We start from the raw sequence: 17,512 nt of genomic DNA on the forward strand, positions 1-17,512 counted from the left end.
ATTGTCAGGTGGGACCAGTCGCTGGAGAAGGATATCATGTTTGGTAAGGTGGAGGGTCAGAGAAAAAGAGGAAGACCCCAACGAGATGGATTGGCCAAGTGTCAACATCGATGGACTCAAGCATGGCAACAGTAGTGAGGTTGCCCCAGGATCGAGCAGTGTTTCGTTCTGCTGTGTATAAGGTGGCTATGAGTTGGTACCTACTCAATGGCACCTAACAGCAACAACAGAGCTGGATACCTCTGGGAAGAGCCTTGTCAGTGGAGCTAAAAGTAATACTTGCTTGTGCAAGGGAGGCTTGAGTGTGCCCAATGCAGTTGTTGCACACCTTCCCTCCTTTCCCCTTTCCCCCTGCCCCATGGTAGCATAATAGGAGCTGGTAGTAAAGGCCAGCAAGGCCCAGCAACAAAACACAAACACTGGGAATCATGCAGGCCTCCTAAGCATTTTGGTGGATCACCAGAGGCTGTAGTGACTAGAAGATAGCATCTGACATCTGACCTGAATCACTGTGTACCTACCCACAGGAAGGTTGTTGTTAAGTGCTGTTGAGTTGGATCAACTCATAGAGACACTGTATAGTGTTTCCAAGGAGTGGCTGGTGGGTTTGAACTGCCTACCTTGCAGTTCAAACTGAACTTGCAGTCCAGTGCAGTATTCTGCAGTGCCACACCAGGACTCCAGACAAAACAGATAAGAGTAATCTGGGAAAGGGTAAGCATGCTCCCTTTGAGGATTCTATTTTTTTACTTGTTTGTTTTTTAGAAATAATAATAATGGTTCTCACTTTGCCAATACTGTGTAAGTGTCTTGTGTGTCCAGCTTGATGACATGAACATAGTACCTTATATAGAATGATTCATACCAATAGGTGTATGTGTTGTCTTATGGCTAATTGGAAGTTTGAGGCATATCTTGTCTATGTTGTTGCTAAGTGCCATTGAGTCAGTTCTGTCTTGATGTTACACTTGTAGGATTTCTGAGGAGTGGCTGGTGGGTTTGAATCACTGACCTTATGGTCAGCAGGCCAGTGCTTATCCTTTAGTGCCACACCAGGACTCCTATTTTGTCTATACACAGTATAAACATATATATATATATATATATATATATATATATATGTTGTTGTTAAGTGCTATCAAGTTGATTCTGACCCATAGTGACCCTGTATAGGGTTTCTGAAGAGCAGCTGGTGAGCTTGAACTACTGGCCTTGTAGTTAAAATGGCTTTGCAGTCTGGCGCATTAACCCACAGCGCCACACCAGGACTCCATATATATATACTGTATTTATGTGAATTATATACATATATATTTATACTGTATTTATGTGGCATACATGGAGTCCTGGTCTGGCACTGTAGGATAAGCATTGGACAGTGAGATAGGTTTGAATTGCAAGGTTGGTGATTCAAACTCACCAGATGCTTCTCGAAAACCCTATGCAGAGTCACTATGAGTCAGAACTGACTTGATGGTATTTAACAACAGCATATATATTTATATATCTATATGTTGTTTTGTTAAATATATATATCTATATATATATATGTATTTTGAATGCAAATTTAAAATTGATATTTTGAATGCAAATTTAAAATGATTGAGTTTATGCTTAATTTCTTTTATTTACACTTTTTCCCCTGATGATTCTGGAAATCTTAGTTGCTACTAATATTCACTTAATTATTAATTAGTTCATTACACAACACATTCATAATTGGTTCAAAATAACAACACCAATCATATTATTGATAATATTTAGATGCAACTATTGGTTTCTCCCTGTCTGGGACAAATAAGACATTGTTGGAGATGATGTGACACTATAGGGAAAACTTTCTGGGAAAAATTTGTTCTGTATTCTTAAAATCTTCAGTGAAAGACTTCCTCTCTCTGCAGTTTTTTGCATCCCTGCTAGATCTTCAGTGATTTGGGTACTTTCCTCTTACTTTATATTTTTAAGTTTCAGATGTCTCTTATGCACAATAATTTTTGTGTTTCCATTCTCATTACTTATTTTGACTTTGAGGATTTCCAAGACAAGAAAATCAAGGGCACTTATAGTACAATACCTTTTAAAAAACAGAAATTAGTCCTTCTTAAATATATGTGGAAAATCAAGAGCAATATTTATTTAGTAAAAGCTGCCATTGAGAATATAATTAAGCTATGCCTAGCAGAAGCACTAGATTGAGGCTCTGTCAGAACGTAAAACAATCCTATCAACGTCTTGCCCCTCCTTTTCTGACCCAGACCATCAGGAAAAGAGAAATTATACACAATCTGCAAGGTCCTAGCCAGTCACTTGGTGGGAGCATGTGGGTCTGTAAAATAAGCACTGGACTGTGTACCACAAGGTTGGTAGTTCAAGTCCACAAGCTGTTCAAGGGAGAAAAATGAGACTTTCTGCTCCCACAAAGATTTACAGCCTCAGAAAACCTATCAGGGTTGCTATGAGTTGGAACTGACTTGAGAACACTTAACAACAACAACAATGAAGACCATATTAAGTAGTTTATGTCATCACAGAGGAATACATTTTCAGATATATAAGGACTGAGGACATTTTTTTCCCATTTAGTCTATGGAATTATTTGAAAGGTTCAGAAAGTAAGGGTATAAAGCAACACTGCATGAGATACAGAAAATATTGTGTGTACCCAGGGGATCCTAGGGCGACAGTTTTCAGGGTGAGTGCCATCACTGTGGACTACACAGGATACTGTAGGGCTCCGGGAGTGTGGCTAAGGATTCTAACAAATGTCATTACTACAGAGAAGCTTAGCCATCATTGTACATCCTAATATACATGCCACAACAAAAGCTAGACTTACCGGGAGAAGATGTCACCTTTGCAAAAAGGAATTTACATTATGTTGTCGTTGTTGTTAAGTGCCGTGGAGTCGGTTCCGACCCATAGCGACCCTGAACAGGGTTTCCGAGGCTATAAATCTTTACGGGAGCAGAAAGCCTCATCTGGAGCAGCTGGTAGTTTTGAACTGCCGACCTTGAGGTTAGCAGCCCAATTCGTAACCACTACGTTACCACTTCACAACAACAACAACAACAACGTTACCAGAGCTCCTTGTTGTTGTGTGTCGTCGAGTCAGTTCCGACCCTTAGCGACCCTGTACAGGTTTTCCGAGGCTGTAAATCTTTATGGGAGCAGAATGCCTCATCTTTCTCCCACGGAGCAGCTGGTAGTTTTGAACTGCTGACCTTACTGTTCACAGCCTGATTCGTAACCACTACGCTACCGGAGCTATATTATGTAGCACCCTTGAAAATGCTAGGCTGGAAGTGAATGCATTTATCAGGCTGAAAGTTTGACAGTTTGTTGTTGTGGGCACTAGACTCACAGGCAAGCCTATATAGCAAAGTACAACAGCTCCATAGCGTTTCCTTGATTGTAATCTTTATTGAAGCAGATCACCAGGTCTTGTCTCTGATAGAGAAGCTGGTGGGTTTGAACTGCCTACTTTTCAATGAGCAGCTGAGACCTTGCAGATTGTGTGTATTTTCTCTTCTTCTGATTGTTTGGGTAAGAGAAGGTCAGGGGAGATGCTGATAGGATGCTATGACTCTGTTGTGATTGGTAGCAGCTGTGCTACTAAGGCTCTTTTCCCGACAGCTTACCCATTGCCATGGAGTCGATTCCTCTAATGCGAATCTTAAACAAAAAGGTTTGTTTTTAGGCAAGCATGAGTTCAGACATTTGAGAAATTGCTTTGGTATGCTTTTAGTTTTAGTTAATAAATCATTTCCAACTGAGCAAAATAGTGTAATGGTTAAGATTGTGGATTTTGGAGCTAAACTGACAGGGTTCAAATCCCAGTTCTAGTTTTTCTTAGCTTTGCAAACTTGGATAAGTTACCTAAATTCAGTTTCTTCATTAGTAAAATGGGGGCAGATGGTACCTATCTTATGCAGTCTGTTACACAGAACAAATGAACTAAAGTACTTAGAATAGTGTCCTAGTACATAGTAATAATTCAATAAGTATTACCGTTGCTATTGTTAGTAGCTATTGAGTAAATTCTGCAACCTATGTGTGCAGACTAGAACTCCCATTGGGTTTTCAAGGTGATCTTTCAGAAGCAGACTGCCTGGCCTGTCTTCTGGGTGGGAAGTAATAATCAAGCACTTAACTATTTGTGCCATCCAGAGATGCCTCAATACATATTAGGGATTTTAACATGATAATTATTTTATATAAACAAAAAGCATAATCCATTAAAACATAGCATTTATGAATTACTATGTACCAATTTGTTTAACAAAAATATGAAAACAAGAACTGCTAGAAATAAAAAAGAAATTAATAGAGATATAATTACAATGGACACGCCAACACAAATAAGTTAGACTAAAATTAAATCAAGGTATAGAGAAAATGAACTGTGTACAAATATAACTTAGTGGTTAATAGGTTAAGCTCAGGTCTGGATCTGAGTTCCAGCTTTGCCCTTAGGTAATGTGATATGTGAGCCTTGGCTTTTACAGGAAGAAGTGCTGTCAGGTTCTGTGCACCCAAAACCAACTTTTCCAACATTAGCCTTCTGTTGAAACTACTGATGGCTTTTTCTAGGGTTAGCAGGGAAGAAAATAAAGCTGGAAGAAACCTAAGGCCATAGGCAGTTGGGAAGGGTGGAGGGAAGAAATAATGAGTGAGAGGAAGGCAAAGTAAAAAATTTTGTATCAAAAAGGAAAATACTGAGTTGGGACAGAGGTGAAAAGCACGAATTTCTCAAGTTCTCGTTTGTTGGATTCAGTTTTCTGGTTTTTCTTTGTGTTTCTCATCTGACTGTCTAAACTAAATATTTGATTTGGTTTGTTTCTAGAGAAAAAAGCCCATAATGATTATGGAATTCTGGGTTGGATGGTTCGACACCTGGGGAAATCATCACATGGTTACAGATGCAAAGGGTAAGTGATAGTCCTTAGAGATGGCCCTGATACATTATCCTAAAATGTTGTAAAGAGGACATACTAATTATTTGTGCAGTTTCAAAAATGTAATGAAAATTGTATGTTTTGGTGGCATAAGTACTCTTAAGGTATTAAATAGATTTAGTTTGGTAGTCAAATTGTATCAATATTGTGGGAAAAATAATTTTTAGAAATGGCCTTTTGTGTTGACAGGACTTGATTGGTTCTGGCCAATCCCACTCATTTTTCTGGTGGGGATTTTAATGGAGGTTGAATAACAATGAATTAAGTTGCCTCGGGGGTGGGGCTGAGAGTGGTACGAGTTCACCAGAGACTTCTGTCTTCTCAATTTATCATTTTGTCTGTATTCTTATTTTTTCCCACCACAGAGATTGAAAATACTGTACTTGAATTTATCAAAGCCAAGATCTCCTTCAATGTGTATATGTTTCATGGTGGAACCAACTTCGGTTTCATAAACGGAGCCATAAATTTTGGGGAGCACAGAGCTGTTGTAACAAGCTATGGCAAGTGTTTCCCAACTCCCAACATGGGTGTAGTCACCTCCACAACATGAATAGCACTTGTACTTTATAGAGGATAATGGGGTGTTAAGGGTTTTTATATCTACATTCCTTTCTTTTGTCATTTCAATAATGTTCTAATTGACTATCATTTGTAGTAGATGGGACAGACTGAGGCCTTGCAGCTCTGTGCTACTCATTTGTGCACCAGATTGGAGTCAATCATTCTGTGCTTTCTAGTAGATGTGAATGGTGATTGCTGTGCAGACACAGGCAGGCATAGCTAGGCAAACCAGATGGGAGAAAGATAAGAGTATGGATAGAAATTGAGACAGAGAGACAACCCCAGTATACAGCAACCTCGAATTCCCAGTGAAAATTGTAGAAAGGATTCCCAGGCTTGCAATATACCCCAGCCTGGTATGGAAAGTTCTCAGGAGGTAGGAAAGTAATATCTTCCTTCTGGCTTGCTCTCTGTCTCCAAGATGTTGTGGTTATGAGCCCACTGTCAATTCTTGATTCTCCCATGACTCTCTGTTGAAGCAGGGACTGTTAGGCAGGACTGAATGGTTGATGATGTGTCCCTGGTGTCTTGTAGACTATGATGCTGTGCTGACAGAGGCAGGTGATTACACGGAAAAATATTACAAGCTTCGAGAACTCCTCGGATCTATCTTAGGTACTTAACAGTCATTTAAATTTGAGGAAAGGTCCTTATGAAATGTCTGTATTCTATGAAGGGGTAAGGAAAGGGGAAGATTTCCCTGGGAAGAACAGTTTAATGAAGTGCTTCAGAGCAAAGGAAAACTTAAAGTCAAATCCTGGTTTTCTTACCTAAAAACTGTGTAACTTGCTGAAGTATTTTAAGCGCTTTAAGCCTCAGTTTCTTCACTGAAACATGAAGGTAATGATTCTATTTTCTGTGATGACTATGAAGATTAAATTGTTATTTATTAAGCTTTTACTATAATGTATGATATAGTAAGCTTAGGGTATAGATAATAAAACTTGCTGTACTTACTTTTACTTATTTAAATAAAGTTAATTAGTCATCTACTATGAGCTGGAGGGGAGTCCCGGCGTGGTGCTGTAGGTTAATATGCTGGACTTCAAAACTGGTTTGAACAGCAAGGTTGGCAGTTCAAGCTTACCAGCCACTCCTAGAAGACCCTATACACTTAATGGCACTCAACAACAACAATGTGCTAAAAATTGGTTTACACTGGTATTGTCAAAAATGCTAAGGTAGAGTTCTTTCTCCGTAAGAGCCCTCAGTCTAAAAGTAAGACCAATATAACTTGCTGTTGTTAAGTGCTATCTCTTAGAGGTTTCCTTTTCTATCAGCAAAAACTCCAATTTAGTCATGGCCTGATTATTATTACACTAGGAGAGACGTGCCCGTGCCCTATTATTAGGACCCATTTCTCTTCTTGGCTATGAGATACAAGTATTAATTATAGAGATGGGTAGGCTTAAAAGAAGCTAGTGGTTATTTGAGGTCCTCTGGCCCATTTTTATTGCAGCAACTCCCCTGCCTCCCTTACCTGACCTTGTCCCCAAGGCTGTGTATCCTGATGTGAAACCTTCATTCTATTTGCCACTGTGGGATGTTCTGGAATACTTGAATGAGGTTAGTGCTATCTGACACTGGGATATGGGTGGCCATTGGAGAGATGGGGGAGAAGGCCTTGGGTCACAGAGTAGAATTTCCCTCAAGGAGCTTTTAATTGGAGACTATGAGAACTAATCCTCTACATTTTGTGCAAATTTAGAACCATGGGGTAAGAGCCATGAACTCCTTCAAAATGGACTGTAAAGGAGTCTGAACTTCAAGAATAAGTAGAGGTAGCAGAATATTAAAAAACCCTGTTTCCCAGATCAGAGAAATTGAAGCTTCCCTTCTGATGGAGTGAATATGAGAAAAATTACTGAACTAGGAACCCATGAGAGTTGATTTCTGTCTTTGCTTCACCATCGATTAGACCAGCTTACTGAACTTCTGTAGGCCTCTGCTTTCCCTTTAAAATGAGACTACCTGTATATTTTGAAGAAAAGGTGAAATTGGTTTGCAAAATATAACTTTTTTATTTACCTTAGTTTTATCTCTGCTCTATAAGAAGAGGGAAGAGAGCTGCCAACGACATGAACATTGTTTAGGAGCGGAAGCTCTGAAGAGACATCGACCTTCCTCTAGAACTAACAAATAGAAAGCCCTGAATTTGGACTTACAGCCTCCCAAGCTGTGGAGAGGTTAAATCTGTGAAAGCTGTGCATTTTTGTTATGACAGCACTAGATAACTATGAATTTGGAACTGAGAAGTGGGGGCGTTGTTCTCAAAGATACTTAAAATGTAGAAGCTGTTTAAGAACTTGTTAATGGATGGAGGGTGGAAGAGTTTTAAGGTGCCTAAAGGAGCTCTGGTAGCGTAGTGGTTACGAATCGGGCTGCGAACCTTAAGGTCAGCGGTTCGAAACTACCAGCCACTCCGCGGGAGAAAGATGAGGCTTTCTACTCCCGTAAGGATTTACACCCTCGGAAACCCTGTACAGGGTCGCTATGGGTCGGAACCGACTCGACGGCACTTAACAACAACAACAACAATAGGAAAAACAATGGAGTCCTGTTGTGGTGCTGTAGGATAAGCACTGGACAGCCACATTGGTTTGAACTGCAAAATTGGTGGTTCAAACTCATCAGCCACTCCTTGGAAACCCTATGTAGGGTCACTATGAGTTGGAACCAACTCGACGGCACTTAAAAACAGTAACAACAATATAAAAAAAATAGAGACTGATATTATAAATACTAAATAGAGCCCTGGTGATATAGCGGGTTAAGTGTGATAAAATACTGATCAGCCACCCCTCAGGAGAAAGATGAGGTTTTCTGTTCCCATAAAGATTTACAGCCTCAGAAACCCTATACAGGACTGCTATGAGTCAGAACTGACTAGATGGCATATAACAAAAACAAAAAATAAATGTTTGATTAGTGAATAATTCTTAACTAGACTTCAGTGGGAGTCCTGGTGTGCTGCTGTAGGACCACAAGGTCAGGGTTCAAACTCACCACCTGCTCCCTGGAAACCCCATATAGGATTGCTATACATGGAAACTGATTCAGTGGCACTTAACAACAACAACAGACTTCAATTATCTTAGAACACAATTTATTTAGTCTGTTAATCATTTCTGTTGACTAAAGCAATTGTTGCCCCTTCACCATCTCCTCACCATTACATAGTGGTTTTATTTAGTAGTGCTCATTCAAAGAACCCTTGGGGATCACTTGTTGTTTTTAGGTGCTGTTGAGTTGGGCTCCAACTCATATCAACTCTGTGCACAATGGAACAAAACAATGCCCAGTTCCTGCATTGTCTTCACAATTGTTATGCTTGAGCCCATTGCTGCTCCCACAGTGCCAATCCATCTCATCAGGGGTCTTCCTCTTTTCTGTTGATCCTTTATTTTACCACTGGATCACTAGGTAGCACAAAAAGTAACAAGGGTATTAGAAAGATGGTTCCTGATTTCTCATCACCCTGGCTCCTCTTTTGCCTGTTTCTGCCACAGCCGGTGAAATCTAATGTTACAATCAACATGGAGAATCTTCCTATAAACCACGGAAGTGGTCAGTCCTATGGATTTGTACTCTATGAGACTTCTATATGCTCTGGAGGTTATCTGAAAGTGCATGCTCAAGATGCGGCACAGGTAGGAGTCAGCAGGTTGCTCATGATGGTAATCACAACTTTTAGCTTACCTCTGCTATTGGGGAGGGTAATCACAAGTCAACTTTATTATTTTACAGTGTTTTTAAGCAACTGTGTGCTGGACAAGAAGCCTCTGTGGCCCAATGGTCAAGTGCTTGGCTGCTACCTGAAAGTTTAATAGATCAAACCTCCCCAGTGGTTCCTCAGGAGAAAGACCTGGCGATCTGCTGCCATAAAGATTATGGCCTAGGAAACCTCACGAGGCATTTCTACAGTCACATGGGGTCACTAGGAGTCAGAATGGACTTGATGCCACTCAAAAACCACAATGTGTTCTGGAAATTGGGAATACAAAGTTAAACCAAATAGACTTACTTTCTGCTTTATCACAACTTAAAGTATTGTGGATTAAATTATGTTCACCCAAAATATGTGATGGAATCTTACCCCTATCTATACTTGTAGATGCAATGTAATGACTTTATATCTAATGCAATATAATACAATCACTTACCATAATGCAATCTAATATAGTGCAATCAGTTGAAGTACAGGGTGGATCCTAAGCCAAATCACTTCTTGGTTTGATAAAGAACAGCATAGACACACTCACAAACATAGACACACATAGTGGTAGAGGTGGGATGGGAGATGCAATATATGAGGATTGTCTACAAGCCAAGAAACCAGAGGATGCCTACAATTACTTTTAAGAAATGCATAAACATGCCCAAGATTCTAATATTGGCAGTAGCCCCCAGAACTGTGAGAAAACATATTTCTGTTCCCTAAAGCCACCTATATGTGGTATTTCTGTTACAATAGCACTAGGAAAAGTCTAATAGAGAAACTGTACCAATATTGGCAATGTCAATCTGACAAGTTTTATGATGAGAAAGACTAGGCAACTATGGGGTTCTTAGATGAGCTCCTTGTTTAGACTTGGGAGGTCAACATTGGTTTCTGGAGTACATGCTCTTGATGATCAGCCAGAGTTAGTGAGGTGAAGAAAGAGTTGTAGAATGTTCCCAGCAGAGTGAATAAATGAATATTGTGTTTGAAGACCTGGTAAAGAAGAGAGCATGGCTGACTCTCGGGCCTGAAAAAAGTTGATGACAAGAGCTTGGAATGTAGGAGGAAAAATTAATGCCATTTGGGGCTACATAGCTACAGGCATTCTATACCCATGAAGCTGCTGGTTGGTCATTGTAGTTGCAGGCAACCTACTCATCAATGATCACACTTGCCAATAAAAGGAAATAATAAAGCAAAGCATCTGCCTCACTTTGCCATTGAAATTTCACACATGCAAAACTGATTGGCTTAAGTGAAATCATGTCTGAAATATTGATATGAAGTCCAGAAGTGTTTTCAGCCTCTACAATATAGTACAGAAGTTCAGCAGGAGGATGGAATGGAGGCAGAGTGTAAACCCACTCTAGCCATCTCACAAGACGCAGCGGAAGTTATCTTTGTCACACCCTTCCCTATTTGGAGTGAAACTTTTCTTCTCTATTTTGTTCTATTCTCCTTGACACTGGATTCAGTCATTGAACTTAGATGCTCATCTCAGTTCCTGAACTAAAGAGAGTCCAATGGGAGGTGGTCAGGTTGACCATTATTGTGCTTATTTTAATGATATTTCATTATTGCAACTTCCCATCAGCCACTAGTCTTCTGGGAAGACCAGGGCCCTTCATAACAATCACCTTTGCCTAAACCAGCATCTTCTCCCTTTCTTCAGGAGGGCCTTTCAGTTTTACACTAGCTCTTCTTTTGCAGGTATTTTTGAATGAGACATTTATAGGAGTTATGAATGAGAATATTCAACACTTGAACATTCCCAAATTCAAGGTACATATTAAAGGTCTGAAGGATCTCTGGTTAAGTGCTCAGCTGCTACCTGAAAGTGGATTTGGTGGCTTGAACCCAAAGGAAGAAAAAAACCTGGTAATCTGCCCTCTTGAAGATTACAGCCTAGGAAACTCCACAGGGGTAGTTCTACTCTGTCCTGTAGGGTTGCTCTGAGTTGGAATTGACTCGACAGCACACAACAACAAAAACATCAAGGGTCTGGGCCCTGGTCATACACAAATACGTCTGTTCCTGAGTCAGAGTACGGCCTTTCCCTACGACTACTCTTTTGTATTGAGCTCTGGTAGCGTAGTGGTTATGAATTAGGCTGTGAACTGCAAGGTCAGCAGTTCGAAACTACCAGCTGTTCCATGGGAGAAAGATGAGGCTTTCTGCTCCAGTAAAGATTTACAGCCTCAGAAACCCTGTACAGGGTCACTATGGGTCAGATCCGACCCCATAGCACATAACAACAACGACAACTCTTTTGTATTATTTCTCATTTAGATTCCCATCAGGAAGTGTGTAAGGCTTTAAGTATAATTGCATCCCATAGGCCTGAATATATTAGAAACTACAGCCTATAAGCTTTGGTGTGAATGGAATTTACTCCTTGGATATTCATTTGCTCCTATAGCCCAGAATCACTTACCAGCCCCAATTTGGATCTCAGATAAATGGCACCAACGAGTCTCTATCTTTTCAAGTAGGACAGCAGAGGGAAAAGGGAAAGGTTGCATATGGAGCATGAACACCAAGGGGTCATTACAAGAGCTGAGGTGAGAAAAGAATGGGCTCTATAGGAAAGGCTCCACAGTCTCCATGAACTGACCTGTTCCAAACAGGGCTGTCAACTTTTGAGGATCTTGGTGGAGAATCAAGGACGAGTCAGTTATTCATGGAAAATCCAAGAACAACAAAAAGGTAGGTGCTGAGCCTGAGAAGAGGCCATAGCTTCTCTTTAATAATTGTTTGGCCCCTGGGACTGGGGCTCTGGTGGATCCCAAGGCAATGGGATACCAATGTGCTGAAACTAAAGATGCAACCTCTTTCCCCACTCCTGTCCTGCAGGGAGGAAGGTGAAGCAGTTTATGTGGGTGCTACTCTCTCTGTTAAACCCCTTTTCTGACTTTCCTTTCCAATTACGTTTTCTAGAAATCATTCAGATTTAAAAGCTATTCCTTTTTTTTAAAAGAAAATGTGTAGATTTTTCTCTGGGGTGAGAAAGAATTCAAGGTGCTTGGATTACTAATGTTAAACATTAAAAATTAGGAACCTTTTCTTCATTATACTTTTTCTTTCTTCCCAGAGCCCTTTTGGCTACCCTCTTTCCACTGCCTTTTATATTGCTCTGACCTCTTTGCAAAGAGGAGCCCTTCTTTGACTTGATGCTGCTTGTCTCGTCTTGGGAATTTCAAGGAAGGTTCTGCTATTATACAGGAACTCTATTGGTAAAATGTATTTATGTGGTGGTGGTGGTGTGCCATGGAGTCGGTTCTAATTAATTATGCCCCTGCATAGGGTTTCCGGGGCTATAAGAAACCCTCAATCATATATAATAGGTCAGACAAGTATTTGTTCTTAAAGGTGGGCTCTTGGCACAAAGAGCATATATGTCTGTATTTATTTGTTCTCAACTCTGGAGAATATTTAGCCCTTGCTCAAATTTTTTTTCTTTCTTTCCACTGCAGGAATAACTGAATTTCCTGGCATTAATGACATTCCCCTGAAAGATTTTACTATCTATTCTCTGGAAATGAAAATGAACTTCTTTGAGAGGTATATTTGAAACTGTGTCCAATACACAGAGTAAGCAGGTAACTCCGAGATCATTTATTTCAAACTCTTCACTTTGCAGATAAAGAAACCAACATTCAGAAACCTGAAGAGATTTGTTCAAGGTTATAGGGTTGCTTTGGAATCAGGACTTGAACTCTAGAATTCTGATTTTAATTTTTCTGGTTTAATTCATCCTACTAGAGAAGTTCTGGTAGCGTAGTGGTTACGAATCGGGCTGCGAACCTTAAGGTCAGCGGTTCGAAACTACCAACTGCTCCGCGGGAGAAAGATGAGGCTTTCTACTCCCTTAAGGATTTACCCCCTCGGAAACCCTGTACAGGGTCGCTATGGGTCGGAACCGACTCGATGGCACTTTAACAACAACAACAACACTATGTTGTGGTGCTGAAAACAGAATCTTAGTCTTTGAGAAGGACACTTGGGTGTCAGTACTGGGCCTAAACCTGGAAAGGGGCTTTCTTCTCCCTCACTATTGGCTCTTCCCTTAGGCTCCGCTCTGCCACCTGGAGGCCTGTTCCAGAGAGACATTCAGGCCCTGCCTTCTACCTTGGTACCTTGAGGGCTGGCCCTTCTCCCAAGGACACCTTTCTGAGACTGGAGGTAAGTGAGTCACTCTCTTCTACCTTGCTATTCCAATCACTGACTCTTAACAAGCCTTTTAGTAAAGGCTTATGTTCCTGATACAGATTCTTCCCCACTTCCAACCACTTCTTCTAGCATTTCTCAGTCTTTCTAATACTATCTCCATCTACAAAACGTACAAAGTAAAGAGAATAAGAGATAAAAGTGGCATAGCATCTCCCTCATTTCAATAACTCTCTACTTCTCAGAGCTGAACATTGCCCACAGTTTGTATTTTCATATCTAACTTTGCCCAGATGTTTCTAAGTGGGAGGATGATGAGGTTTACTGCTCCTGCCAAGATTTATAGCCTTCTAAACTCTACATGGAGTCCTGGTGTGGTGCTGTGGGTTAATGCGCCAGACTGAAAAGCCATTTGAACTGTTAGGTCGGTGGTTCAAGCTCACCAGCTGCTCCTCCGAAACCCTATATAGAGTTGCTATGGGTCGGAATTGACTCGACAGAACTTAACAACAACAGCAACAAACTCTATATAAAATTACTATGAGTCAAAAATAACTTGATGGCACTAAACCACAATAACAACAACAACAGGCATTTCTAGATTGCAGAAATTATCAAACAGTATCATACATATCATACACAGTTTGCTGAAGATAACTAAGATGTTGCAGCAGAACACAGACAGAAAACTGCCTGAAATCCAGGCTGATTTCAGCAGAGGACATGAAATGAAGGCTATCATTGATGTCAGATGAATCTTGGCTGAAAGCAGAGAATACCAGAATAATGTTTATTTCTGCTTTATTGACTATGCAAAGGCATTAAATTGTGTGGTTCATAACAAATTGTGGATAGCATTGAGAAGAATGGGAATTCTAGCACACTTAATTGCACTCATGTGGAACCTGTATATACACTAAGAGTCAGTCATTGAAACAGAACAAGGGAATACTGAATGGTTTAAAATTAGAAAAGGAGTGCATCAGGTTTGTGTCCTTTCATCATACATATTCAACCTGTATTCTGAGCAAATGATCAGAGAATCTGGACTATATGAAGAAGAATGGTTATCAGGATTGGAGGAAGACTCATTAGCAACCTGTGGCATGCAGATGACACAAACTCGCTTTCTGAAAATAACAAAGACTTGAAACACTTACTGATGAAGATCAGTTTGGATTACACCTCCAAGAGAATAAAAATCTTCACAATTGGACCAATAAGCAGCATCACGATAAATGGAGTGGAGATTGAAATCATCAAGGATTTAATTTTGCTTTGCTCTATCTACAACCAATACCCATGGAAGCAGCAGTTAAGAAATTAAACAACATATTCCACTGAGAAAACCTGCTGCAAAAGGCATCTTTCTTTTAAACAGTTAAAAAGCAGCAAAGATATCACTTTGGGCACTAAAGTGTGTCCAATCCAAGCCATGGGATTTTCAGTCATTACACATGTATTAAAAATCTGGACACTGAATAAGAAAGACCAAAGAAAACTTGATATCTTTGAATTGTCTTGGTGAAGAATATTAAATATACATACCATGGGCTTTCAGAACAAACTTGTTTTGGTGGAAGTATAGCCAGAATGCTCTTAGAAGCAAGGATGGTGAGACTGTCTAATATATTTTGTACGTGTTATTAGGAAGGACCAGTCCCTGGAGAAAGACATCATGTTTGGAAAAGTAGAGGGTCAGTGAAAAAGAAGATCCTTAACAAGATGGACTGACATTGTGATTGGGACAAAGAACTCAAATACCGCAATGATTGTGAGGATAGTAAAGGACCAGTGTTTCTTTCTGTTGATGTAGGGTCGCCGTGTTGTAGAGTATCATTTACAGTATCACACTGAGAGTGGAGAAAATGATTATGTGTTTAGAAATGACTGTTGTTTTTGTTAGGTACCTTTGAGTTGATTCTAACTCATAACGACCTGCTGTGCAGCAGAAGGAAACACTGCCCAGCCATGTGCCATCCCTACAATCATTGTTATGTCAGTACCCTATACCCCAAACTTACCACTACATTGATTTCTAATACAATACTTCAGTGCTTCCCAGTTTTCATGTATTCAGAATTATACAGCATACACTGTTTTTTAATGTGGCTTATTTTGTCAACATTATTTATTAGTTTATTCATTTATTTAAGTTGCTGTGATTTGTTCATTTTCTCTGCTGTGTAGGAATCCATTTTATAAATACATTATAATTTACTAAATGGTTCTGCTAATGAACACTTACATTATTTGGCTACTATATACATATATAATTGAGTTATAGATTTTTTTATTTTTTATTTTTTTTATGTTCATTAGATATCTTTGTCAGGTTTTGGTACCAAGACTTCAAGATTTGTTGCTGTTGTTGTGTGCCGTTGAGTCAGTTCTGATTCATAGCAATCCTATATGGGGTTTCCAAGAATGGCTAGTTGTTTTGAACTGCTAACCTTGTGTTTAGCAGTCTAGTGCTTATCCTATTGTACCACAGCAAATGCCAAAGTGCTGTAACAGAAATAGAAACGGAACATGAATAGAGGTATTTGAAATTTTAGATGAAATGGCAAAAGTTCCAGAAAAATACATTTTATCAAAACTAACTTTTTTTAAAAAAGTTTTTATTGTGAATTGAGTGATAGTTTACATGGGAGAACATCAGTTTTACACTCATCCTACCATATTTCGTTTCATTGCAATGATTACAATCCCCTCCATGCCTCCATGCATCATTATTCAACAGTATTTGCTTCTATTACCTCTATTTTTTTTTGGGGGGGTGGGGACAGGATTTATACAAAAACACTCAGGAATGCATAGTCATTTAAACAAGCAAAGGGCATATTCTGCAAGCTTGCCTCCTGGCTGCCAGCATACAGCATTTCTCTTTCCATGAGTCTAGAGTCCTCAGCTGCTCTATCTCTCCATGTCATCATCTCTGCCTCCATATCTGGTATTGCTGTTTCTCTGGACAGGGTCCCACATTCTGCTCATGATCTTCTCCCTTGATGGTTCTAGGGTCCTCTGTTTCTGGACTGTAAGATTAACTACTCCCCCCTTTTTGTTACAAAACTTCTACCTTTACAGTCAAAACTAACTTCAGTGGGAGTCCTGGTGTGGCGCTGTAGGCTAAAGCACTGGGCCGCAAGGTCAGTTTGAATCACAAGATCCGTCAGTCATTCAAACTATTCAAACTCATCAGCCTCTCCTTGGAAACCCTATACAGGATCACTATGGGGTGGAACCAACTCAAAGGCACTTAACAACAACTTTTAATGAAACAGGAAATCTAAACAGGAAATATATGTACACAAATACTATTTAGATTTCCTGTTTCATTGAAAGTTAGTTTTGATAAAATGTATTTTTCTGGAGCTTTTTCCATTTCATCTAAGTTTTCAAATACCTTTATTCATGATCTTTTTCTATTTCTGTTATAAATTGTGCATTCTCTTTTTTCCCTTTACCGATCTCTAGAGCATTACTAAATTTGTTAATCTTTTCCAACAGCCATCCTTTGGTTTTGAAACCCACTCTATTACTTTTTCTTTTCTGATTCTTTAGTCTCTGCTGTTATATTTATTATTTTATTCAATATTTTAAAATGACTTATTTGCTTTCTTTTTTATAATTTCTTGATATGGATGCTTAGCTTACTAATTTTTAGTCTTTATTATTTTATGATCTATACATTATGGCTTTTCATTTTCTTTTAAGAATGAAATTGATTGATTCCCACTAGCATTTATATATTTTATTTTCATCATCAGTGAATTAAAAGTATGTCCCAACTTCCATTGTGATGCCTATTTTGGCTATTTAGAAGTGTATTTCCTAATTTCCAAACATTTGGATAAATATAATTTTTATCTGTGCATTTTATAGTTATCATTGTATTATCAGTTTCCTATTTACTTGTACTGTCGGAGAACTTTAAAAATGCTAATCCCTTTGTTTCAAATGTTTTATATTTTTATCTGCTTTATCTACAATTAAGAAGGTTGTATGAACATTTTTCATTGTATTTCTTAATTTATTTCTTGTTATTTTGTCAGTTTTGTTTTATATATTTTGAATCTCTATTTTTAGCTCTCACCCCATATAT

General features: G+C 39.2%; 1 protein-coding gene across 1 annotated transcript in view; it reads left to right on the forward strand.

The window, feature by feature from the left end:
* GLB1L3 (galactosidase, beta 1-like 3) overlaps positions 1-17,512 on the forward strand; it is a 78,126-nt gene that overhangs the window by 43,231 nt on the left and 17,383 nt on the right. The window contains exons 9-17 of the mRNA XM_006871017.1: positions 4,844-4,928; positions 5,321-5,458; positions 6,054-6,134; positions 6,979-7,085; positions 9,029-9,169; positions 10,951-11,022; positions 11,868-11,946; positions 12,714-12,801; positions 13,311-13,422. Of these exons, the coding sequence (XP_006871079.1) occupies positions 4,844-4,928; positions 5,321-5,458; positions 6,054-6,134; positions 6,979-7,085; positions 9,029-9,169; positions 10,951-11,022; positions 11,868-11,946; positions 12,714-12,801; positions 13,311-13,422 (903 nt within the window). The remainder of the gene's footprint in view (positions 1-4,843; positions 4,929-5,320; positions 5,459-6,053; positions 6,135-6,978; positions 7,086-9,028; positions 9,170-10,950; positions 11,023-11,867; positions 11,947-12,713; positions 12,802-13,310; positions 13,423-17,512) is intronic.

This window comes from Chrysochloris asiatica, unplaced genomic scaffold (assembly GCF_000296735.1).
Source record: "Chrysochloris asiatica unplaced genomic scaffold, ChrAsi1.0 scaffold00158, whole genome shotgun sequence".
NCBI classification, from domain to species: Eukaryota; Metazoa; Chordata; class Mammalia; order Afrosoricida; family Chrysochloridae; genus Chrysochloris; species Chrysochloris asiatica.